Source organism: Motacilla alba, chromosome 1A, assembly GCF_015832195.1.
Source record: "Motacilla alba alba isolate MOTALB_02 chromosome 1A, Motacilla_alba_V1.0_pri, whole genome shotgun sequence".
NCBI lineage: Eukaryota > Metazoa > Chordata > Aves > Passeriformes > Motacillidae > Motacilla > Motacilla alba.
The window spans coordinates 38,806,096-38,833,185 of record NC_052031.1 but is presented as its reverse complement, the minus strand read 5'-3'; the positions used below and the strand labels follow the sequence as shown (position 1 = coordinate 38,833,185).

Sequence of the window (27,090 nt, the reverse complement as noted above, 5' to 3'; positions counted from 1 at the left end):
AATTTTGTGTTCTCACTAAAAACTTCCAGCAATTCTCAGTTTCAACATCCTTATGCTTAAAAAACCAGTAATTTTTCTATGTCTCTTGACTTGGAATATATAGTAACAATCTTAACAGTATTTTGTCAATGAAAAATACTCATCTATATGTAATCTTTTCCTCCACATTTCCCAGTGTTTTGTATAAAACTTAAAAATATAAATATCACTAGATCTTGATGAGCACAATTCAGAATCAAGCCATGAAGTTGAAAATGTCCCTATTTCAGCTGGACCATTTCAGATTCCCACTTGCCTGACTTTGATATGAGGAAAGAAAAACATTCTCCAAGATAAAGAATGCTTTATAGCTTTAAATCTGTTTTTCTTTTAAAACAGTGTATTGTTTCATGTGTGGGGTTTTTTTTGAAGACTATCAAAAATCTGAATCCCACTCAGATTACATATGATAGAGCTAGAAAGAAGCCATTTATTTGTGTTGGCAGTGATAACTGAAGACATATTGTCACACAGACTCAGCTTTCTCTCTGGGTCAATCATCTGAAATCCACAGGGAATTAAGACTTTGTCCAACCAGAAAACTACAGAAATTACTATGTAGGCAAAAGGCTTAACTCATAAGCACCACTGACACTTCCTAGGACCAACAGAGGAACTCATTTTTAACAAGTTAATTGAGAGCAATATTGAGTTTAACCCTGCCTACATATTAAAGGCCTAAGGAAAGAGAACACACGGTCATTTCTTCCATTGTACCAGGACACATACATTCATAAACCTTGTTCTCCTGGAACACAAACTTCAGGAAGCCTGTTTTTGATAGGTGATCACTAAAGGGAAACTCGCTGAAGAAAAAGGCAAGTTGGAAGCCATGCCTATCCCTACTCAAAGGAAGACAGGTCTGTCTACAGAAATAAATGGTCTGGTCTGTAGAAATAAATGTGTGTGCAAAATTGTTACCTCAAATATAGACACCCACTGAATGCATAGTATATAGGAAAGATAAGATCAGACAATAATTTTTTATACAATACTTTTCCATAAGGTGTTCTAATTACCTGGTATTTGCAGGGGCTACAGTGTCTGTAATGCAGAAATATTCCTTCTGACCCCATTTTCTTGACAAGCTGTCTCACATGGAGCGAAACAAAAGCCTCAAAGAATCAATGACAATGTTCAACTTCTCAAGGAAAGATTTTAAAAAACCAGGGATCTAAATGGCTTTATCCTCGCTGTGGAAACCACTGCAAAAAGTAGGGTGCCAGAGAAGTTGTCTCCTAGGTGAGCACCTGGAACAGGGAAGAGTTGCTTGTATCTCACCAAACCTGGTGCCCACTAAAAATTTAGGGATAGACTCTATTCACAGAAGATCGGTGTCTGCTTTGAAGAGTGACTTGGCAAACCCTGTGGACCTGTTGTAAGTAAGGCAAGTGATGAGTGCATCCAGCATATGTATATTCAGTGAGTTTAATGAAACAATGTTTAATCCAGTTTAGATTGATGGGCTATCTGTGTTTTGAACAAGGTTGTTTTTTACTGTTGTCTCACACCATCTCCACCATCATAGAATGCAATGTATGTCCCAAACATTCAAAATTAGCATTTGGGATTCATAAAGATCTCATTTTCCACTAAATTCTGTAGGACTTAATTCCCTGCATACCCTCTGAAACTACATCCAATTGATCAAATGCTTAGCAAAGACTTGTTGAGAGTGAGTGTATATGTACTAGCTAGTATTAGTAATTTTAGCCATTGAAGTTTGTCAATATTTTTTATTATTTTTATTATTTTAAAAGACTACTCCAGGAACTAGAATTTCCCTTTAATTTCGTGGTCCAAAAAAAAAAAAAAAGTTACCCACAAAAAAATTTACAAATTGTCAAAATGGAATGCTTGGTACTTTTAAATTTCTCTTTTCCTACTCAAACTGACTTTTGTAGTGCAAACTACTTCATATTTAAAAAAAAGTAATAAAAATGTGTAAAATATAATGTTTTGATTAACCTATATTGAATGTTGAGCTTCAAGCTGCTGAATTTTTGATCTAAGAATGATAAAAAGCATTTCCAGTTATATTCATACAAAACAGAAATTTATTTTCAAATTTATTGTTTTTCTCATGAGATACCAGCTGCAAAATTTTTCTGAGAATATGAGCCAAGATCATAAGCTGCAATCCACCAAGTATGAGAGAATGTCTGAAGAGACAATGGATGAGAGACAGGCAAGAGGGATCTCATGGAGCAGGCTAGAGTATTTGGATTCTGTGGATGAACTCTGTCAACTGCAAGTGTGTGCCTTATTGATTTATAGTAGCTGAATAATATAGTATCAGAGTAGTGACAAAAAAACCTGTTTTCCAAAATACCCCCTTCAAATGAGCACTGAATGGAACGATAAGTAGGTAGAGGGAATAAATCTACATTGTTCTGTTTTCACCTAGGATTTTCACACAAACTCCCCATTGCCCTTTCAGGGTGAAGCTGGACCAGACTTCAGTTGATTTACTGCTATCTGAAAAATGCAAAGATGTCAGTCTGGTAAAGGAATCTGCTCATCTCTGCCCTCCTCATACACTTGCAAGATGCCATGAACTGCAACACAGCAAGCACTGCAAACACAGCTGAGACAGCTGCCTAAATGTAGCCAATGTAGGTAGTGCAGATGCAGTGATGCCCATTCCAAATGCCTGGGAAATTTGTGAAGGTTAGACTGCAGTCATTCACTTCAAGCACTGTAACTAAACATGGTAAAATGTCACTGCTTTAGCCACAAATCATGAGAATGATAGGGTCAAGAACTGGGACTGTGATTGACTTCAGCATAGCTGCTCCACAGTGGCAACAGGTACAGAAGTTCTTTTATGGTGCAACTAAGTCTAAAGTCTAAAAACAGGAAAAAAACATTTTAGTAATTAGTTTTTGCAGTAAGCTGTCTTGGTACATGCTGCCATGCTTCTGCCATCTCCCTGATACAACTCATCATTACCAGGAAGGATTAATTATATTAGAGACAGCACTAGAGAAGACACCTAAAATGTCCCTTCTTGCCATTGACTTTACAAGAGCAGAATATTACACATAGTGAAAGATTCTTAGAGGCTAAAAAAAAAAAAAAGCCCAAATAAACTAAAGAATTTTGAACAGATAAAAGCACATCCTGCCTCTCATTACTATATGTATGTTATCTAGGAGAGTTCCTCAGGGCACATTTTCTGTCTTCCAAATGAAAAGATGTCATGAATTCTGTCCTGAGGAGCTCTCAATTAGTGCCTGCACTTCAACAGTTTGTCATATTGTTCAACAAAGGACCTGGGCAAGGAGCCTGCTGTAGCTTCAGTGCCACTGCGGTTTGAAAAATAATAATCCAAAATTTTAACAGCTGCATGCTGTATCTTACAATGACAGAAGTGGAGAGTTTTTGCTTTTGGCCATCAAAGGACAGTTGGAAGGAGGGAAGAGGAAAATCGAGATGAAAGGACATGACACATTGCAAACCAAAAAGTGAGACTGACTCATTAAAATAAGGGTGATGTAACTACGACTGCTGAAGCACTGTTCAGTAAAGGTCTTGCTGTGCATAAATCACATAATGAAGTGTGCATAAGTATGAAATATTACAGTTTTCAATTACCCTTTAGAGTTTGAGACTATAAAAATTTAAAATACACATAATTTAGGCAGAAAAGTGGCAGAATGGTATCTGCAAACCAACAAAGGATTTGACTGTGTGGATATGTTGCTGAGATTGTAGGGACAGAGTATGAAACAGCTGCAGTGTGACTGCAAAAGATAATTGAGGAAAAAGCTAATTTCTCTTAAGTAGATATCCTAACTTCCAAAGGAAAGAAACAGCTTGTTTCTTATGTCACATTTACACTGCCTTTGTTTCAAGGATAGGTTGTTTATATATCAGGGCTATATTGCCATACTGTGTTATAATTTCCATTTAAAAATTACCCTCATTTTTTTGAAAATAGTTGTGGGAGTCCTGTAATTCAACATTAGGGACTAACAATATGCATGATTTCATGATGAAAAATACCACTGTTTGCCATTAGAATATCTGCAAAGATTGATGCTTCATTTTGATTAGCCAAATCATTCAATATAGTATGATAACACACAGGTCAAGAGAACAGAATGGAAAACACACCATGTTGCTTCAATAATACAAAAACTTACTGGATGACAAAAATCTCCTTGCGTCTAAAGAAAAATGAAGAGTATCTGGAAGTAAAATCCATTAACACTTTAGTACATAAACAACATCAGTACTATTTTATTCAGCTAACAATGTGGAAACAAGGTAATTTTGAAAACCCATTGAGATAATTTATCTGAAGCACAGTTACTGCAGTGCATCGGCAATGGTTCTGCCTTCAGAGGATGCTTTGCACTGTTATTAGCAGGTACTAAATCCTGCTATCTGAGCAAGTGCCCTGCACAGGACATAGCCCAGCCCTTACGTCAATGAGTTCCAGATGATGCCCAGTATGTTTTCTCATCTGTTACCAGCAGCCATTCTTGTGTGCTCTATTTTGAACAGGTTTGTACATGCAATCAACTTACTCTGTACCACACACAGACATACACAAAAACCCCAGGTCAACAGCTACAACCTTTCATCTTCCAGCTATTCCTAGTCTGCAACAGGAGGATATTTGGCTACTAGGGCAAGACTATTTTAGGAGACTGCCTACCACAGTGTTTCATTTGTGAGACAGCAGGGAAAATACAGGCAGGTGAAGAATGTTCACCAAATATTTCTAACACAGTTGGATGTCACATATTATTGATAATCGCCATTATATTTATTTTTTGAGTAATAGCAACATTTCTGGCAGTCAAAAAGCAGTTTGTTTGATAAATATCTGTGACAAGATTTCTTGTCAGGTACAAAATGTGAATTTCTGCATGCATCTGAAATGAGTAGATGTTAGGAGAGCCAGTGTGCTGAGCTCCACAGAAACCCAGATGTTATGCCAATCCCTATTTCAAAAAAGACAAATGCTTTCAAAATGTCAATTAAACAATGACAGATTTGTTCTTGAAATCGTTGTCAGGGACTTCTAGGAGTCTGGCTTTTTCAGAAAGCTTGTGTAAGTTTGCAGCCTAAACAAAATTGGGTCATTAAAAACACTCAGAACAGAAATTCTGCATGTTTAAAAAATGTAACCCTTCTTTGGCTAACACTTAAACAGTGATTTGCACTTAGATTTTTTTATCTTGTTGTAAAAAGAGCTTAAGATTAAGTGATTTTCTAAAAGCTAGTGAGAAGTGTCTTGAGGATGGAGGTCATTCTTTGAAAAAGGATCTCAGTGACCTGTGTAAATAAGAACAGCACAAACACTTCCAAACAAGCAAAGGTCAGAAAGGGGTCATGGCTACAGACCCTTTGGACTACTGTTTTGCCTAAGGAGTATGCTTACCGTGTAAATCTCTCATCCTTCAGCTCCAGGTCGGCCACTGTGATCAGCTGATCCAGTTTGAATTTCGTGTCAATAATTTCAGCATCTCGTGGGGAGTATGTGCCTCCCTCTTTTTGTTTTTGCCGAATTCTAAATGGAAAATAACAGTGAAAAATACACATGCAAAATATTTAAGGACACTTATGTTAATACTTTGATTTGACAAGCTGAAACTGATAAACAGGTGCCAGGATTCCTTCCTTGGCCTTTATTTTTGTCCCCCTTCTAACACTGCAATTTAGTCAAATATTGAATTTATGTTGTCTAAAATTTGGAAGAAAGAATCTAATGCTGTATTCTTTTTGTTTTCCTACAAAAATTCTTGGGTAATGCCTGAATAATACAGCTGAGTAAAAACAGAACTGATGAATAAGAAAACTAGCATCATGTGTGCAGTATACAACCTGCTTCTTTACATGGATATTCTGTTCACTATTTGAATTAAAAGTCAATTTGTGTTTTCCATGTGAGAACTCAATGTATTTAACTGATAAATTTATTAGGAAGACCGAAAATATAATTGCAAGTATTTAGTTCATACCCAGCTGTAGATAGTATTAGCCATCACAATAACTACAACCAGCTGACACTTTGACCTGTCAATAGAGAAGTGGCTCTGAAAGGTTAAGAAAGGCTACCACTCTGATGTACCCTCTGGAGAAGTTGGATTTTTTCATCTATGGAGGTTACCCTCACTAGACCAAATTCTTTTTGAGTCTCTCCCTAAAGTTCTACATAAAAAAAAACCCAAAAAAAACCACCCAACCAAAAATCAATACATTTTGTAATTACAGATTAGTTGCACTTATAGGACTGTTTAAACTCTTCTTTAAACCATTTTTGAGTGTTTTCAATCTAGCTATGGCAAGGATATATAAATCTCACCTTGCAAAAGCATATACTGCAGCCACCAAAAGAACAACTGAAAATATACACAAAGTTACAGCAAGGACAACTTCTACAGATCTTCCTGTCGCTCCTTCACCTGCAACAGAGAGTGGAAAGCTAAAATATCATGGATTCTTTGGAATTTTAAAATTTCTGACAATATGAAATTAGGGAATAATGAAAGACAGACCCTTTCAGTCTCTGTATAACTGCACCCATTTTATGTTTGTTGAAGAGCTGCTTCAGAAAGTATAACAAAACCAGAAAGAGTTTATGGAAGGGTTCCTAAGCATTGCTGATCTATCCAACACATTATTTTAATACAGCTGTATTGTAGGTGTTGCCTGGTGTTTTTCAGTTTGACCTGCTGAGCAGGTTAAGGTCAGTCTATACTGCAGTACCATCAGTCTGAACACTGGCCTGAGTTCAGCTCCTGCCTCAGTCTCTGTGCAGGACTGCTCCAGCTCCTCAAGTGGAAAAGGGAGACACAACTCTAAAGCAATGAGACTTGCAGCTGCTACTTACAGACACAAGGTAAAACATACTATTTTTAGAGATATTTTAAGGGTGCTGAAAGAACTGAACTAGTGATGAGATCTGAACTTTCTGGATAAATCTGCCTAACTGACCATCAACTCATTCTCCTGGTTTATGTGAGAATTGGTGATATTGTTAGGAATAACCACGAGGAGTAGGTCAAAAGTAATCATAAAGGCCGATAAGATAGAAAAGCAAAGGTGTTAGTTCTAAAGTTGTAGATTCTAATCAGTCCTTCCAGGTGAAAATGAAAGCTCATTCAGAAATTGATAAACTATTTAGATGAGTAGTTTCTAGGCCTCTTTCTGAACTTCTATAATGGTAAATTTCTGGGACTCATTGAATTTCCCACCCTTCCTGTAATCCTGTACTTAAAATGAAACTCACCCTCTTTTTCTCTTAGGCAACAGTGAAAATAAGAGAAAGCAAGGGAATTCTACTGCTGGTTCTGGCCTCTTTCATTGACATTCACCTCCACTGGCTGGTCCACTGTAGAAAAACTTAGCTCCTGTTTAGTCTCAAGGAGAAGGAGAAAATGTCCTGCTTCTTGCCATATGAAACTATTCCCCAGACAAGGAATGACATCCTTCCTACTGGAAACACTGGAAAACACCGTAGTCTTGGCTTTGTGATTTTTGGATTTGAGAGTATATTGCAGATGATCTGGACTGATGTACACAAGAGAATGTGATTAAAATGTTCACAGGATCATTTCAAAATGATCCTGATTTATCTGAAGAAGTCACCTTAAAGCAGTGGAATGAACTTTTGTAAGAACAAGTGCATGGTTCTACGTGTAGGCAGGAATAATCAGAATAATCAGAATAGGAAACAGTAGGCCAGATAGAAATTCATCAGAAGAAAGTGTGAGATTATTGTAGACTGACACAAACATGAATAAGCAATATCAGGCCTGGATGAAGTGACAGACAACAGAATTCAGTATAGTTTGAAAAACACCCGAAACAATCCTTCCCCTGCATTAGTAAAATTTTAGATGCAACACTGGACATTACAAGGTAAGAAAAAATTTAATATTAATTTAAGGTAATGGAATGAAAAAGCAAGTACAGACAAAAATGTTTCAATGAGAAAAGGAATGAAAAAGTTCCTGCCACTCACTTTTCACTGTGACACAGCAAAAGTATTACCAATGTGAAAGAAGAGAAAAATATCCAAAGAAACCTCAACAAAAGTTCTATCTATTTTGCACTGAACATTGAAGTTTATGTTAAAATGCACAATTAACACTAATCTAAAAAATGCAGATGTTATCAAACAAACAAAACATTGCTGGTAGAAGGTCAACCAAGAATTAAAAAACCCACATTTTCTCATGCTTCTTTGCAACAGGGGAGGACTAAACATATTTCTGTAGGCATGTGTGTAGAGATAATCATGGGCATGGAAAAGGAGACAAAATAGAGAATATCATGATGTATAATTCTGAAGTGCTGCACTCAATACATGATGATAAAAAATTGCAATAATAAAATACAATTTTGATTATTTCTGTCTTATCAGCTTTATATTTACCATGGAAAAGGTACATTTACACAGAATACCAGGTGCCCCACAGTGATTTACCGAACCATCGGAGTTTACAAAAAGGTTACAAGCTGCCTTAATATATTACAAGTTTAAACAGTATTTATCACTGTACCTTAATTATCTCATGGAAAAATGCTGACCTTTCATCATAGCATGGACAATAACTTTGCAATAAGAGTCATGGATTGTGAAGAAGAAACTCCACCTCTCCAGGTCAAGAGGAAGGCTGTGGTACACCAAATATGATTGGGTGGGTGCGTCCTATTAAAATGTATCCTTTACTATAATTAAAAAACATTACTGCATCTGTATATTTCCATGACTTCTGCTTCAGTATTCTTCTCTAACAAAATTCCTATTATCTACAAGAGCATCTGACATGTCTCACAAAACCCTTTCTCAAGATTTTCCATATTTTTTTCTGCTTCAAACACATAATATTAAATTGCACCAAAAGATTAAGTTGCTGATTTTCCAGATCAAAGATCTTTTATATCAGTAGATTTAGAAACCAGAGTAATGTAGGATTTTTTTAACTGCTATGAATACGTCTGCCAGAATTAAAAATAATGTTTCAGCTAATAAAATGGAAGTGTAATGTTGGAAACCTACCGATTTCAGAGATTATTACTAAAGAAGCTAACTGATTTAAAATCAAATTGCAATTTGGATTTCAGGCAGTATAAATTTCTCCTGGAGAGTGGCTGATATTATGAGTGCAGTAGAAGTAATTGGGTTGCAACGATTTATAAAAGCTGACTTTTTGGCATGCTTTCTGAGTTTTATTTCTAGAGCAAGCTGGAAGTTCCTATAACCAAATACGTTCTCTAAGGAAATTCTTGGGCAAGGTTCCTCCTGCCATGTGTCTCAAGAGTGTTCTGTCTTCAGGACCATTCAACTGAAGTACCTGCATCACTTGTGATACATCAACTTGGTGTTGATTTCCCAACACTTGTAAGAAAGCATGCAAAGAGCTTTTGAATATCTATTCCACACAAAATGGAATTATTCTGAAATTTAGAAGCTAAGACCAGACAAAAGTATGCTGTAGTCTGGTCTTAAAAAGCAGTGCTTGATGTTAAAGTTTGGCACAGAAGGCATTGGATGGGTATGAGGAGACCCATATCTCCTCATATTTGGGGAATTTATCCCTGTTTTGTTTTTTTCCCCTCTTACATTTTATTCAACATACGAACAGATCTTGCTTATTTATCGTGTACAAGGTAGAAAATGTCGCAAGTTTTCAGTAACAATGCATAAGGCAAGGAATTACACTATCTGCCTGCCACTAAATATTGCAGATAATTCTGTTAGAAAGGAGAAAATTGCCCAGAGGACTGGATGCAGTTGGACTCATTTCCAGTAAATTTGTTTCCCCTGATTGGACACACTATCTTTCCCTTCCTGGGAAAAATATTTGTTTTATTTGCTAAAAACTTTTTAAATCAGAACATATAAAGACAACTTTTATGTTGCACTTTCCAAAGCATTCTGGTCTGGAGAAATAGTGCCAGATCCTTTCAGAATATTCAGGTAATGAATTAGCATTTCATGGTCTTCAGTATCAGATCATGTAACAAATTCCTAAAATGGATTAGATGAATAAGGAAGCTCATATCACAGAAGATGAATGCCAAATGAAAAATATGTGCCCACTAAAATTCTTCTGGGTATTCATCCAGTTGTCTTGATATCCATTTTCAGAAAGTCAGGGCTAAGGCTGAGTTAAGTAAGTGTTTGACTTACAAATATATCAAAAGAACTTACAGATCTTATTGCAATCTGCTGCAAGAGATGTCATTCCCAGTTTTGGGGGTATATCAACTTGGCCAAGAAGGAATTATGTTTGATTTCCAACCAAATAACTGCTGGTCTATTTGCTAGTGACTTGAGAACCAGATGGATTCTATTAGACGATATTAATTTATTAATTCATATGGAGCTTTGTCTAAATCCAAAGGATGAAGGGGCTAAAGGGTCATGCCCTCAAATGACCTGCCATTAAGCTCACTGGAATATAATAATAGAATCATTTAGATTGGAGAAGACCTTTAAGATTATCAAGTCCTACTCCTAACCCAGCACTGCCAAGGCCACCACAAATCCTATCTCTAAGTGCCATAACTACACATCTTTTGAATACCTCCAAGGATGGTGACTACCACTTTCCTGGGCAGCCTGTTAAAATGCTTAACGCTATTTCTGTGAAGAAATTCTCCCTTGTATCTGATCTAAGCCTCCCTTGTCACCACATTTCCTCTTGTCCTATTGATTGTTACCTGGGAGGAGAGACTGATACCTACCTTGCCAAAACCTTCTTTCAGGTAGAGAGTGATAAGGTCTCTCCTGATCTTCCCTTTCTCCAGCCTAAATGACCCCAGCTCCCTCAGCTGCTCCTCACAGGCCCTGTGCTCCTGACCCTTCATCAGCTCCATTGCCTTTCCCTGAACACGCTCCAGCACCTCAATGTTTTTTGTACTGAGGAGCTCAGAACTGGACACAGGACTTGAGGTGTGGCCTCATACCTCGGCCTCACTCGAGTGCCAAGCACAAGGGAGACAATCCTTGTCCCTGGTCCTGCTGGCCACGCTATTCCTGACACAGGCCAGGATGTCATTGGCCTTCTTGGCCACCTGGGCACACACTGGTTTGTGTTAGGCTGCTGTTGACCAGCACCCCCAGGTCCTTTACCCCTTGGGCATCATTCCAGCCACTCTGTCCCCAGCTTATTCCACTGTACAGGGTGACCCAAGTGCAGGACTCAGTATTTGCCCTGTTGAACCTCATCCAGTTGTCCTTGGCCCATCGATCCAGCCTGTCCAGACCCCTCTGCAGAGCCTTCCTGCCCTCCAGCAGATCAACACTCCTGCTGAACTTGGTGTTACCTGCAAACTGACTGAGGGTGTCCTAGATTCCCTCAGCCAGGTTATCAACAGGGACATTAAACAGGACTGGCCAAATACTGGGCCCTGGGGAATTCACTAGGGACCAGCTGCCAGCCGGATGAACTCCATTTAACCACCTTTGGGCCAGGCCACCCAGCCGATTTGTCATGCATCCAGTACTTGTTCTACATCCAACACAGAAGGAAACAGCACAAACAGGACAGCTACTGGCAGTTTGCCAAACAAGATGAACTATCCTGGCAACATTTTTATTGGTATAATTGAATCTCTGCAAACAAACTGTCAATATTGCCTCTTCATTTAACAGTCTTGACTGTAGAATTCCTTGACTACCTCAAAAGGACATACAAAGCAATGGATATATTTCAGTTAAACTACATCCAAAAACATGGAGATTATTGACTTCATAGAAACCACTGTATTAAAAAGAAACATGGAATTATGTATATTTTAGAAATAGAGAAATAATTTGGTAAATTACAGTCTTCTTACCCAATGTTTTGACAGGGTCAGAATAGTCAGAATCTGTAAACTGCCCTTTAATGTTAGTTGCTCTGAACTTAAATCTGTGAAAGAAAACCAGGAAAAGTAATGAAATAAAGTTTATGTGCATTTTCTTAAATATAGTTTCACTTAAAAAGTAAAAGAATATATTTAAGTTTAGTATAACATAATTTTAAATCATTATTCACCCTCAAAAGTGACATTATGGCAGACACCAAGAACTCAGTGTCAAAATCTTGAATGTATAAAAAAACCCAATGTGAATTACTTATCTTGAGTTTGGATTTATTTAATTTAAGAACTCAATAAACATCTTCTTTTGCTTGAAAATTTTGTAAAAAAATTGTCTCCCATATCTATGCTCAGCCAAAAAAAAAATTAGATACATATGATGATCACTTTTCCTCCTTTTCTAATTTAACTGTATGTTTTGAGTGTTTGCATAATCCTATATTGCAGTTAAATCTTTGTCTTGTGCAAACATGGAGACAAATGTACTTACAGGTACTGCCTCCTTGGTTTCAGTGGGCCATTGCATATTTTGTCTTGACTGCCTGATATCAGACATGTAGTATCAGCACCTATGACATATATCTCTTCTTTCCCACTCAGATCTTCTTTTCCTTCTGTGCATGGTGGGTTTGGAAAGCCTTCATTTGTAAAATATGGCCTTGGTCTGTTGAAGTAGGCATCATGCCACTTGGTTACATTCCCGTCATGCTGAGCTATTGTCAAGAAAAGAAATAATAGATACAATTTGCATTCTAACTAGACTGCAATTAAAGAAGTTACACTGGAAATTATTTTTAAGAGCCTAGCATGCTTTTGGTGCAATTAGCACAAATAAGTCTATAACTTAATTTGCACTTAAACTCTGATTTCCTTACTATCCACACTATACATGTTTTGTTAACTCTGAGTAAGCCGAATAAATCACATCTAGTAAATTTGTGGGGCAATTTCACACAGCAGTTCTGCCTGTAGAGTATATTACTTGTGCAAAACACTCGACTTTGAAACTGAGCATGGCTAGCTAGCTAGCAAAGGATTATTTCATAATTAAATGACTAGATTTCCATATGTGGATAGTACCCAGCAGCTAATGAAAAAAATCTTCACAATGTTGCTTAGCATGGTATTTGTTTATCCTTCAGTTCAAGAGAATCTTCACTGCAATAGTTATGAACTAAATGTCATTAGGATTAGTGAAAAAATTCAAAATTCAGAAAATGGTGAGACACTCAAGGTGCATTCATTTAATGTGCATACTTTACTTCTATACTTTGAAACCAAATAAAATAAAGTAATAAAATACCTGAAGTCTGTCTTTCTTAGGTAAAATAAGCCTGACCATGAGATGTCCTATCATAAAACTCCCACTCACATTGGTAAGTAATTACTCAAAATGTTTCACAGCACTGTTCACATGAGTGAATGTTCATCAGCCCATACAAGGGAATAAACATTCTTACCCACAGTGTGCAGAGGGGATTTATATAACTCTCTGCCCCCATAATGAAATGGAAATATCCACTGCACACGGCTGCATTCTTTTACAGGCAATACTAATAGCAACATAAGAATAACCTTGCCAAATCCCAAAAGTCTCATATTTATTTATACTCACAAATGTAAAATGTCGGGGTAGTTTTCAAGGAAACAGAAAATAAAGAACTATAGTGATAAAATTAGCAACTGAGTAATATTGGTGCCTTCAAACAGCATGGTAGACACTTCACTGGAAAGCATTCCCAGAATCCAGTACCCAGCCCACAGGTATTGTGTGCCCTTAGTGCTGTTGCCACAGCAGAAGTGACTTTGTTGTCTGTCTTCTAAAATGAAATTACTAAAATCCAAGAAACAAATTAAAAAGACAAACAGCCTGAACCTGAAAACAGTTTTCAAGGGAATTTATTAAACTCTACCTCCAGCTTCCACTACAAGAACTTGTATCTTCTTGATAGGGCCATGATCATCACTGTAATAACATATTGGCATTCTGATTGTAATTGTTGTAGCTGTGACGAGTAATGCTCCATTGGTATCATAAACTGGTGCTGGTTTCTTTTTGGGCCTTGGAGGTTCTGTTTTTAAGAAAAGATACCACAGAGTTCTGTTTTACAATATTTTCATTGGAGGTGCATTGGTCAGGCACACAGCTGAGTTATGAAAAAAATCTCCAGCATATTTTCAGGGGCGACTTAATGTTCTACTTACGTCTTACGCCTCTAAAAACTATATTCTGATAAATGCCTATGTATATAATTTTCAATTAAAAGAAAAACAATTCAAAAGGGTGAGTTTTAATTTTTCAATTAATATAAATCAATGACTTTGTTTATTTTGACAACTGTGATACTGCATACTTAGCTATTCCTATGTCATATTCTAAACTGTTTGCTGATGGTAACTAAAATATTGAACTTGATATGATCATTTCAGAGAGTCTGCATGTGCTCGACAGTATGATTCTGATACAAACAGCAAATGATCAGCAAAACTGAACACTACAATTCAATGGGATCAATTATACATTCCTGTTCCTACATTATGTAGCCCCGAAATACTAGCTCAAGGCACACAGATGTGTAATCACAGGTGGAACAGCAATTTCTTCAGAATTTATAGAGATTTCAGATACAGCGTACTTTATGGGACATACCTTTGATATCCATGGTTATTTTCAATTGAATTTTTGGCCCTGCACCAGCACCGTTAATTGCATACACCTTAAAAAAACACAAACATTTGTTTTAATGAGTATTGTAATAGCTTCATATTGGCCAATTCTGGATACATCTGTAGCAACAATAAATGCTGAAACACTCCTTTTGTCATTCGCACCAGGCTAGAACTTACTTTATATTGCTTTGAAATCCTAAGTGTGGTAACACTTCATTGCTTATAATGTAGCTCTTAAAAAAGGTGTAAGCAAGTTCACTTAAAGGATGATCTTTCCTCCTCCCATGTCCCAGTCTCTGACTGTTTGAAAGTACTTCATGCACATACTTCTAGCAAGCTCCCCTTGCAGAACTGGACTTTTCATGTCCAATGAGCAATGCCAGTACTGGAATTAAGAGACAAATTTAGTCTTGTGCTTGTGACTATGTGTCATAAATTGCCCTGCTACATTAACTGGTCATCCAGACTAGTGATGCATCCTGCTCCCACTCGCTCTATCCTGTTCATTGGTCCCCTTGTCCCGCAGACTTTGCACCCCAGCTAACATTCTTGGCATGAAAATCTCATATTCAGCCAAAGTTTCAAACTAATCTCACACTTATATCAAAGAAAAATAAATACTTCCCCCCCCCCGGCCCAAATGTATCAGTTCTTACGCTGACATTATAGGTATGTCCTCCTTTTAGTCCTTCTATCATGGCAGTGACTGACTGATCTTTTTTTTCAATGACACTAAGGTTGTGGATCTGGATGGCAGCAGGGTCATCTTCATTGTAAACCATAGCTTGATACACTTGTATATTTCCATTTGGTTCAGATGGTGGCACAAATGTTACTTGGAATTTTGTTACTTCATCTGGTATCTTCTGGAAAGTTATGTTGTTAGGTGGGTCTTCAGGCACTGAAATAAATATTGCAATGACCCACTTAATTAGTTTACTACTATTATGATTAGAGTAAAACCTGAAAAATTAAAATTATATTTTTTGTATATCAGTATTATTTCATTGATATTTTCTGGGTTGTATTAAAAATTCTCAAATACTTATTGCATATGCAAATATTCATAAACACAAAAAAGTCAAATATCTACTGAAATCCTTTTCCTAATGATGGCACTGAATGCTACAAACTTTTAAAATAATGATTAGATAACACTCAGTAGTTGCTACACAGAATTTTTTTTCTGATTTTCTATTTAAAAGGCCTGAAAGCATCATTATACCTTGAAACACATCTGGGGCTGACAAATCCTTACACAAGCTGACAAGCAAGAGTCTGTAAATATTCCTTTCTGAAAACAGCAGAGTATTCCTCTGTTAACAGAAAGCTCCCTCCCAACACATAAACAATCCACTGTGCTCCTAAGAATCTCTGCTTATCACAACTAAATCTTTAGGAAAATTTTTCCACCGACTGATGCCCAGACACAAGCACAAAGTGCATTTTTCCTGGAGACAGTGTCTTGTCAAATGCCAATTCCAGTAGCTTATTCTTAAGACGGCAAAGGTATAAATCATTTTCCCAATGTCCCTATCTGAAAGAAAAGGCTGTAACATTCTTTCCAGGCAGGTTAATATTTATTGCTCTACCTGAGCAGACAAGTGTGTGGTGTGACCTCTAAATAGCGAAATCAAGCAGCAGAAGGTAAACACATTCCCTCAGCCAAGGATTTAGATGCAATTGTCCTATTTCCCAGGTTTTTTATACCAGCCAACAAATGCTTACTGAGGCTCCTCTGGAGTAAGTCTGTGTCAACTGGTCCTAACTAAGCTGTATGCTAAGCTGTACAAACCAGATGAAATGACAGGGAAAAAAAACCCTGTTCCTCTCTAAAGTTACTGCACCTCCTAATGTATCACATATTTACATAAGGAAAAGGGCTACCAGAAAGGGCACCACAGGATGCTGTCTGTCTCAGAATAGACCCAGCTACCACATAGTTTAATCTTTTTCCACAGCAAAAAAGCATATCATCTTCCAGGGATAGAAATAGGTAATGAAATCCTTAGAATTTATCTTATTTAAAGCATTGGAGATATCTACACATATACATATACATATATATATACACATACACATACACATATACATATACATATACATATACATATACATATACATATACATATACATATACATATACATATACATAGGGGCCTTGGATTTTCATACATCAAAGGAAAGATAAATGATAAATAAAATTACTGTGTAGTACATTTAAATCTGACATTAACCTGAGTATGTAACTAAAAAGTTGTTCTGCAGCACACCCTCTAGAGATAAGGTAATTATGCTTTATGCACAGATGATAATTAGTTAGAATGAAACAAGACTTCAATACCTCTTAAGAAAATATTTTTAGTGTTTTGCTTGTTTGTTTGTTTAAACAATGGAGAACAATTGAAAGACAGAAAAGACAGTAGACAGGGCATAACCACAATCTCTGTATGTACAGTTGGGACTAAATCTTCCCCATGTACATATTTATATTTTCGTACTATTTATAATTTTCCAAACAAATGCAAATGCTGTCTACTTTTCTTTGACATCTCATCTCTCAGTTTTATTTCTCTGACTAACTTAAAAGGATCATCTACTTTTGTCACTGTAATATCTAGCTCATTCTCCAGATGGTTTAGAATCTGTGGAACAGTTAACTCAAACAGAGTTTCTTACGGGCCTTCACTACCAACTTCCTTCCACAGAAAATACACAGATAATATCCTCAAGTCTGCACAGATACCACTTGTAAATGGTAGGATTCACTTCCCTTAATTTTTTATGTTTAAATTTTGCACCAAAACCAAGGATGTTGTATGAAGTTTTCAGTAGTATCTTAACAGGTACCTCCACAAAGGAGTCATCCCTGCTGCTAAGACAGGTATCTCATATATACATGCTAATGCATAGATACAACCTCTCTCTTCATTGGCCATAGAAGTAATCTGGTTGGCTGTGTTCCACACACCCAAATTTTACATGGAGCAAGATAGGATCCCAGCGTAACTGAAGGTAAATCTTAGTATTTATAACCACCCCTTTTTGTTATCTGACGCCTTTTTAAATACTAAAGAAAAAATATTGTGAGGACAAGTCTGTATTAAAAGCCCAACTTGTGTTCAAAGTCCTCATGTATTTGTCAAATTAAAGAACAACAGTGAATTTTGATCTGTATAAAGTAGAAAAAATTTACAAACCTGCTTCAAAAGTGGAGACAATTACAGGGGAACTGGCCTTGCCTTCTAGGAGTGCAGCATTAACATCCCCCGTAAAGGCAATGATCACTACACAATACCTCGTAAATGCTTTCAAATCAGAAATTTCTAAGATTTTATCCTCCTCATTTGTCTTCAAAAACTGAGCCTTATAGTTGTCATTATCCACCTGCAAAAACCAGTAAAAAAAAAAAAAAAAAAAGAAAAGTTGTTACTAGGCTTGAAAGAGCAAAAGCAGGAAATTATTATTTAAATATCTTATTTAAGTTTTATTCTTCCACTTCCCTAAGTAGTTATATAGAAGGGCTCACAAGGAGTCTCTGGATACCAAGTGTACAAAGCTGTGCTGGGGAATACACTCCCATCTAACCCATGTGCTGCCTTTCTGGCACTTCATATGGTTTGTAGTTAAAGGAATGGGCTCTATGGTTGGTGCTGTCTCACACCAAGCAAACAAGAACCAATTTGGAGACACTGGGCCAGGGCAATTATAGTGACCTCAAACAGGCATCAAACTAAGCAAAGATCCAGAAGATGAGCATCTATATATCAGAAGAATGTTTGGAATACAATTAGAAAGTTGAACAGCAATATATAATGTTGATACAGCAGCAGAAAGTGCAATTCTTCTTTGGATATTTTACTAGAAGCTCTTTTTTATGAGAGAGTTGGGAAGGATTAATTCTCCCAGCAGAAAACCTGGAAAGCTTTAAGGTTCATTCTAAAAATGGGTGGACTATAGGAGACCTAGTAATAACTTTAAAATATAACAAAGGATGTTAATAAATTGAAGATAACCTACTGTTTACAGTGTTCACAAAAATACAAATAAGTCAAACTTTCTTGCACAAAAACCAACTAGAATTAAAAACTACACAATCTGCATTGATGTACCTAAAAATGTAACTAAAACCATGACTACTAATTTAGTTATAAGCTAAAATAATATATTGAGGGTTGCTGAGCGCTGGATACTGTATGAAAAAGACAGTGAATAATTTTTGATGAATACTTTAGGTACACTTCTTTCTGTGTTAGAGCAGGCTACATGTTGAATTACACTGTGGATACCTCTCATCTTTACATCTCAAGTAATCTGTAGTTCTGTAGAAAAATCTTCTGTGTTGGACTTTATATCCAATTAATCACTTCTAAGGGTATCTTCAAAAATAAGAAAAAGGAAAAAATGGGTGCTTTTCTAGTGTTTCATGGAGTATCAATTACAAAATTGTATTTATGTATATTCCCACTGCTTCAGTTAATGATGTTTTTATTATTGTTTCTTCAGTGTGTAATTTGAAAAGAGAATTAGGTAGCTGTACAGTAGTTTTCCCACTGAACAAAATCTGTATTAAATGCAGCTGATAAAACATTAGAACAGCTCAAGCATATCATTTATTTGACAGATAGGCATATATCCCCACTGAGAATTAACCTGAACTAAACTTTCTGATGAATTACAGAGACATTCATTTCCTGGGATGGCCATCAAGAGCTGAAACATTTTCTTCTTTCTGACTGTCAAAAATCTGGCATATAAATGTTTATCCAACAGCTAAAGTACAATCACAGCACTACATCATTAAATGTCTTTTTATTCTCCATGAATTTTAATGGTTAAGTTCCATTTTCCTTACCTATTTCCAAGAAGATTTTATTCAGAAGTACCTATTCAGAATTATAGTATGACAAACTAAAATATGACTAGGAGGAAAAATAATGGAGTAGTTTTTAGCTTTTCTGATCCTTAAAGCTGCAAGGCACATCCTAGTAATTTAAGCAGAATCATAATATTCCTATTCAGTTATGAATACTAATTATTAACTTTTAGTGTATAACAGAGGAGAAATCTGAATTATTCTGTTCTATGATGCTATTTTTATAAATATTTAAAGATACTCAGTTGAGAACAAGAATGAGTAAAGTTATACATACTGAAAGTTCATGGAATCTGGAGTCTTCATAAAACTTTCCCACTGGGACAATAAAATATATACTAAAAACTTCACTGAAAAAGACTGGGACAGCTTTACTGGTCTTTAGGAGGGAATAGGTTTGTCTACTAAAATTCTCCAGAGCTGGCACCTGTAGTGCCAGTCATTAGACAGAGAACATCTAATTACAGGGAATCCATCAACATAAACCTGCTTATCTGAAATATACTTCTAAAAAACCCAAAAAATTCACTTTGTAAAAACAAAACTGGTCCTCCAAACTCAAGATTTTTAACAGTTTTTAAAGTTCCTTTCAATTGCTGGCAAGTCCACACAGAACATTCCACAGATCATCTTCCTTCAGGAGTTTTATTATAATTTCTATTGATAAGGTATTGATAATATTTTTAGAGCGTAGATTGAGATGATATCATTTATAATTTTTGAATTATCAGAAAGAGAGGAAATTGTTTAAATGAAAATTGATAAAATACTAAATCCCAAAAAATTCAAGCTTTGAAAATGGAATTAAAAAAAACCAAACATTTTTATAAAAACCATGAAATGTTTTCCTGCTGATGCACTAAAATGCTGTTTAGTCAAAAATGACAGGAATTTTTTACTAGAAGTCTTCTCTAACTTTATTAGAGAGGAAATAAAACTTGCTAGTTTTTAGTGACCTACCCCTTGGGCCAAGCAATCACCCCTGTAATCCTCCCCTTGTCATACATCCTTCATCCTGCCATTCTATTGCTGCAGTAAGCATGTTCCAAACTGAGCAGATTTCTCTCTGCATGTTGCACAATGAACTTAGAGGAAGATAAAATTACAGGACTACACATTACTCTCTCTTGTAACTTTTCTGAGTAGTTCAAAAATATTTGGTATTTTTTACTGATCTCCTTAGACATTCTGATTGCAGAAATAGCTCAGCATTAATATATTAGCAGATCTGTAATTCTTATGACAGATTCAGAAGAATTAAATATACACACATAGTCTTACTCTTGTCTCAGAAAACTTAACTTTCTGTTTAAAGGCCTTAAATAGTTTGAAGTGGACTTTAATTTTTTTTCCTACTATCTAACAGAATGATTCAAAAATTTTGAAACTTTAAACAGTAACTTTTCCTAGGTAACATCTGGTAAGCTACTTCCTATTTTCACTTACAGCCCTGTCTGTATAATTCCTGGCAGAACATGGAACCTACATGCTACATCTCATAGGCTTGAACTTAGAAAGATGCCTATCTTGCCAGAGGGCAGGAAATATGGTTTATTAATGGTGGGTTTAAGGAGTTTTGTAACTGCAGTAGAGGATGAAAAGAGAAAAGCCACCAGAGTTATTCTCTTATGTCAGCTTTTTTTGATTATAAAGATCAAGGAGAAAGAAGTGTTATTACTGCGCTACCAAAATAAAGCTAATCTGATAGACAGAGCACCAAGTGCAAAGTGGGAAATCTAGCTTGACTTTAAAGTTTGCCCTCTGGTGCTGTGTAACTTTGTACAAGTAATTTCCTTTTGCTAGGCTCTCCACTTTGGTTTGTAAAATCACTGTGATGAACCTTTCCTTCCTTTGAAGAAGAAAAAGCAATTATGGTAAATTGTGGCTGCCACAAAGCTCAGCCACTGTTCTCCTGTGTACATTTATAGATACACTTTTTTTCCTCCAAGACGTCTTATTAGCACATTTTTAAATATGAACCAATTAATTTATCTCACATTAATAAATTAATAAATGTACAATTAATTATTATCTGGAATTTCTGTGGAAATAGACACAATTAAATGGTTCTAAACCCACTTATGTCTTCCCTGCAACTTCTATTGCTGTGGTATTGATAGCCCCAAACATTTGTATAACCACTGAGTAAAACAGGGCTGCCTTACTGAGGTAACATCTATGAGGTAGCTCGTTGGTCCCGTAATGATGGCAGGTTCACTCCAGGTGACATTAATACTGTGAGGAGATGTAGCTAAAACAGTCACATTTTCTGGAGGACCATCTGGAGCTGTAGGGAAAAAAAAGTGTATGTGAATCATGGCCGACAAAGTGCACATAAAATATTTATACTACTGGGCAGTATAATTTTAATGGCCAGTAGAAGTTTGAAAGTAAAACTTTATCTCACAATTAAGATTACACACTGCTTAAATAACTATAAATTTTATCTTTTTGTATATGCAAGTAACACCATGTGATTAGAAATACATCTTTCATTATAACCACTACAATTTTTCTAGAGTATGGACTGCCTATGACTTCATTTTAAATTGAGATTATAGGTTATTTAATAACAAGCTCTTTATAAGTATTACACAAGCATAATATATGCAAATATTTATACAAATAGACAAGCATAATATATTTGTTTATGTCAAATGAATCATTCCAAGAACAAAAAATTGTGAAAATATATCAAATTCTGCATGCTAGAAAAAAATTACCAGTAGTATCAGAAAGTAGAAGTAGAAATAATTTTCTACATTTCCTTTTGATTTATTCTTAGCTTGTTTAGAAAATACAGAAAACCCAAACAAAAGAAGTGGTAAGAATTGCAAGAGGGCAAGAATGATCACATTAACAAATGAGATTTCCCTAAAATTTCCATTTGTTGAGGGGATATGTGAATTAACCTAGTTATTTCTTATTAATGAACAAGAAATTAATGAAATCATAATAACAACTCAGCAATTCTCAGCAAATGGTATTGTTTTCTCAAAATAATCATTTAAATTTCAGGAAAATGAAATTTGGAGTAGAATGACAAGAGATTTGTAGGTAATCACAGAACTTGGCTCCAGGGTGCCTTGTTTTTTGGATGTACTACAAAAAAAAGACAACTGTGGAAAGTATCACTGAACAGACTGTTAAAAAAGAAAAATGTATTTGTACATATTTCCAGAACTTGACTTCATGGTGCCTTCTTTTCAATTACAACAAAAATATCCATATCAGTCAACAGTATATTATAAAAAATTACTAAAGCGATCATGCCTATGCTAATCAGAAGATGCAGTCTCTTTTCTCAAACAGATTAACATATAAATATGTACTTTGCCACTATTAATCAGTAGGATAGAGGGCTAAATAAGCAAAAAACTTGGAGGGTGTATAAGGCTACTTAGTTCTTCAGGAAGAACATAGGGTAGGAAAAGGAAAAGAACCTGGAAAGAAGTATGTAGCTGTTGCAGTTATGTGTGAAATATTAATGAGGAAAATAATAAAATTTTGCACTATGGAGGTGAAAATTTGGCACCATCATTACAGAATAAAAGGAGAAATATTTGGGATTAGGTAAGGTGCTAAAATGAGTTTAGGATGTTGGATACAGGAATTAGATTCCTGTGCTGGGATTAGCAGGAATATACAAGACTTTATAGGCAGGATCAAATTCAACCATTGGAAGCAGTCCCCAAAAATACTGAAGAGCATGGAACAACTGAATGGAGTGTAACTGAATGAACTGTGAGTGCACATGAGGGGTGGTAAAAGAGGAGAGTGTTCAGAGAAGGCTGGCTGTCAAGTGGGGGGCAGCAAAAGATAATACAAAATACAAGGGCAAGCATTGTCCCTGAAAATTAGAATAAGCACAATTTTTTTTTTTCATGTAATGCATGTCAGCCTTGTTACCAAACAGTCTTTCAGTGTAAACAATGCTTCCAGTAACTATGGCAATGATATACACCAGCTTCATTGCAAAAGGAAATTTCTGAAAAATAGTATAAAATTATATATATAGCTTCTTGGGCCTTAGTTTTCAAACCAACCAAGTTTCCAAAGACAATTTCCCATTGTTTTTAAATAGAACTAATGGACTCTGCAGTTATGCATTAGATGGTGTGAAATAACTTTAAAGCATAATCTCATCTACAAATTTTACAGTCCACAGTTACTTAAAGGGTTAATTTCCATATGCAGTTTATGTATTTGTAGATATTTGCAAGAAAATTTTGACTGAGTATGCTATATTTAAGTTACTTGTCGAAAGTACGTCTAAATATTAATACGTGGTTTATTTTCATTTTGCAAAGTAAAATATCAGACATTAATCAAATCATACTGAAATATAGGAATATTTTCTGAAATTACATGGATAACTGGGGAGAAAACCAGAAAATGAAAGGTATCTGACATGTATTATGTCTTACAAAAAACATCTTTTTTAAATCTGTGTTTGATTCAGTTGATAACTGCCGCATTCTGATTTAGGTTTGTTTGTGAAATGAGTCTGGTCAGTGTGAAGCCATGATATCACTAACCCCTTTCTCTTATAAATCACAGCAATTTACTCTGGAGAAATGACCTGGTCTTATTCTCTCATTCCCCCATAATCCAATCACTTCCTCTCATAAGCACTTTTCTCCTGGTTTTCTCAATAATGCATTTTCTGTAACTAATAACCATCATTTCCTGATTATCATGCTTCTATCCTTGCACAGGAATGTGGGTCTTATGGAGGTCAGGGTCATCTTTCCCATCCATCTGTGTCCTGATGCTAAGGCAGCAGTTAAGTGTGCTAGTTTGAAGATAAGTCTGGATAGCCCATCATTTAGCATAATCTTCAAAAATAAGACTGAACACTCCAGTTTTCTTACAGAAATTCATGCTTGCCAGTTTGGTTAGAATCAGCTCCTTTTTTCCCCTCTCCCAGTAAAAATAAAGTGTGTGCTTCAGTTATTTAATTTTTAATCATCTGTGTTATTTTTATGTAATTTTAAACAGTTATATTAGCCCATAACTATTTTCAAATGTTAACTTTTGAGGAATTGTAACAAACAAAGAGAAACACACTCTCCCAGGCAAAGCTTTCCAGAAGAAAGAACACATAACAAGACATGAAATCTCATTACTTTTCATCACACAGAAACATTTCTTTAATAGTACCAAGCAACTGGGTATCAGCAGGGACTGGGAAAGAAGGCGCTGAAAAGAGAAGCATAACCCTCTGCCCCATGCTTGTGTGTCCTGGCCTTCATGGGACATTGGAACATCTGGGATTTTCCTTTGTACCTCAGTATATCCTGGCATTAGGGCACTTGGCAGTTTACCAAAAAGCATTGCATTGTGTAACTGTATGAGATCCAAAATGAGGTCAGTGATCTCACTGTCATTCATTTTCCATCTAACACTGACCCTCCACGATTATTTTTCTCTCAGAAAACGCAAGTTCAGTCAATCTTATTCTCCTCCTAAATGTAATGGTGAAACTTGGGGTAAGTGTAGGTGTGAGGGAACAAAGTTTCCATAGCTGTGGAAAACATTTCTTGCCCATTCCCTTACTGTGACACAACACTGTGATCTTCTGAGCTGGTAACTATATAAATGTAACTTATGATGGAAATATTTAATCTTGTAGAACAGATTTGGCTCTTGGGCAATCAATCAGCTAAGTAATAATGGTGCCATCACACTACCTTATGAGACAGTGAGACAATTCCAGTGAGGATAATCTGCAAGATGGAAGGCTGAGTAGTTTATCTGTATGATGTGAGAACTGGGCTGTACTAACAATCCATAATATTTTCACAGAATAACTCTATAACCACTCTCAGTACAGAGCACTGCCATTATTTTTTGTTTGAAACTTGCAAATGAGTTAAAGAATCTTGAAAATAATTCCTATAGCCTTACATTTTTCTTCATAATGAACAACTGAAACAGCTAAGATCCTCACCTTACTCCCTGGATAGTCAGAATTATTAGGTATTTCTGCTTTAGCCCAACAATCAAATCCCAGAACTTGTAAAAACATTTAGGAATTATTTAATGTAATTTTTGCTGCTGTTGAGGTCTCTTCTCTTTATATTCTGGGAAATGAGTCTAACAGTTTTCACCTTATATGCTCCTCCTGAATACGATAATGAATAACTTCCTGAGTATAATACTTGAATATTTAATTTAGGCTTGAGAGAAACACAAATTTCTGAGAACCCAATGAATTATGAAGAAAAAATCCTTTAACTATTATTTCACGACAATGGTAACTTTACCTTTGGTAGAAACAATGTCTTACAGAGGCACTTCTTGAAAATCAAGTGAAACTGCTAAACTTCTGCCCTCAAATGTGCAAACACAACCCCCATTGATTTTATGGGCTAGGTACTCAGGGTATTTTACATAGCAGCTAAGCACTCTTAAGCCCTAACAGACCATGTATATTGGCTGTGTATCAGCAGGCTAATCCAGAGGATGCTTGGCCCTGCTCATGAGGGAAAGGAGAGGGAGATCAACACCTGTTTTCTGCATACATGTTACGAGGCTGCCCAGAGTGCCGAATCTGCTTGGTGCATTCTGAATTTCTCTTTCCTGATACAGGCTGTAGCCTTTGCAAAAGAAAGAGCAGAACTGAGGGGATTTTTAACAGTAATTCTAAAAACTAGGCTTTGAAAAGTATGAGGTGCCTAGAAACCTGCCCTTGCTAAAGATCAGCCAGATCAGCTCATGGAGGCTGCCAGCACTGCTGAAGCACAACAGAGCTGCCAGCTGGCTACCCAGATGTGTCATGTCATCTTTGTCTTTTTTTTCCTCCTCAGCTGATTGCCATTACCCCAGGAAAAAGACCAGTGCCCAGACATGACATTTGGAATAGTGCCCATGCTGCCTTGATTCCACAGCGGTGTGTTTTACAGGCAGCTTATCTCCTGATGTGTCACCAGTCTAACTCACAGGAAATTCATTGCTGCCTACTTCCATCACCACAGATACAGGTCAGCAGCCCCAGATACTTGGGCTGGAAGAACTGGTGGAACTTTTATACCTTCAAACCCACTACTTGTAAACTATCTAACAGAACACACAGAGGACCTACTGCTGACATTGACACTGAATTAGCATGGAAAGGGCTTGTGCAGTCTATTGAGATGTTTATATTTTGAACTAGCATCTTCTCAGTGCGACTGGATAGGAAACTAATTCTCTCTTAAACCAAATCATCACTCTCTGAATAGGAAATCATAAAAAGCATCCTAACTCTATGCAATTGTATGTGTTTTCATTATCTGCTTCCCATTCCAGTTTAAATCCCTAACTTTTTTAAACTCAGCAACAATTTTTTTAAAGTATTTGGATATGTCAGCAGCTGAGTGCTATCATTTTAATAGTAAGAAATCTCCCCAGAGCTGCTGGCTCAAGAGTTGCTCAAGTTGTGCGGAACTTCTGTTATCTATTTTCTGCTCCATTTGGGTTTGTTGGGTTTTTTCCTTCCCCTTAATTTAAAATGTTGCACTAATTTACAGGCAGAGCTTCCCCATGAGTCACTGGACAAAGAAAGTAAGTGCACATGAGAATGACTCTGCAGCTGATTCCAGCACTTCTCAATCCAAAGGACTACTTCTGAGCTTTATAAAAAATCAGGCTGTTATGATGTTTACTATCAGTGTCCACACATCACACGA

At 36.2% G+C, this 27,090-nt stretch overlaps 1 protein-coding gene across 6 annotated transcripts in view; it reads right to left on the bottom strand.

Annotated features, from left to right (window-relative positions):
• The window catches only part of PTPRQ (protein tyrosine phosphatase receptor type Q), a 128,440-nt gene that overhangs the window by 23,631 nt on the left and 77,719 nt on the right, over window positions 1-27,090 (bottom strand). For 5 of the 6 annotated variants that reach the window (XM_038154558.1, XM_038154561.1, XM_038154560.1 and 2 more), the window contains 9 exons: window positions 21,583-21,704; window positions 17,742-17,928; window positions 15,198-15,442; window positions 14,522-14,588; window positions 13,785-13,943; window positions 12,362-12,584; window positions 11,848-11,921; window positions 6,359-6,458; window positions 5,435-5,563 (listed from right to left, as the gene is read on the bottom strand). In XM_038154558.1, the coding sequence (XP_038010486.1) occupies window positions 5,435-5,563; window positions 6,359-6,458; window positions 11,848-11,921; window positions 12,362-12,584; window positions 13,785-13,943; window positions 14,522-14,588; window positions 15,198-15,442; window positions 17,742-17,928; window positions 21,583-21,704 (1,306 nt within the window). Of the gene's footprint in view, window positions 1-5,434; window positions 5,564-6,358; window positions 6,459-11,847; window positions 11,922-12,361; window positions 12,585-13,784; window positions 13,944-14,521; window positions 14,589-14,656; window positions 14,927-15,197; window positions 15,443-17,741; window positions 17,929-21,582; window positions 21,705-27,090 lie in introns of those variants that run through there. The other variant, XM_038154564.1, reaches the window with a different exon arrangement.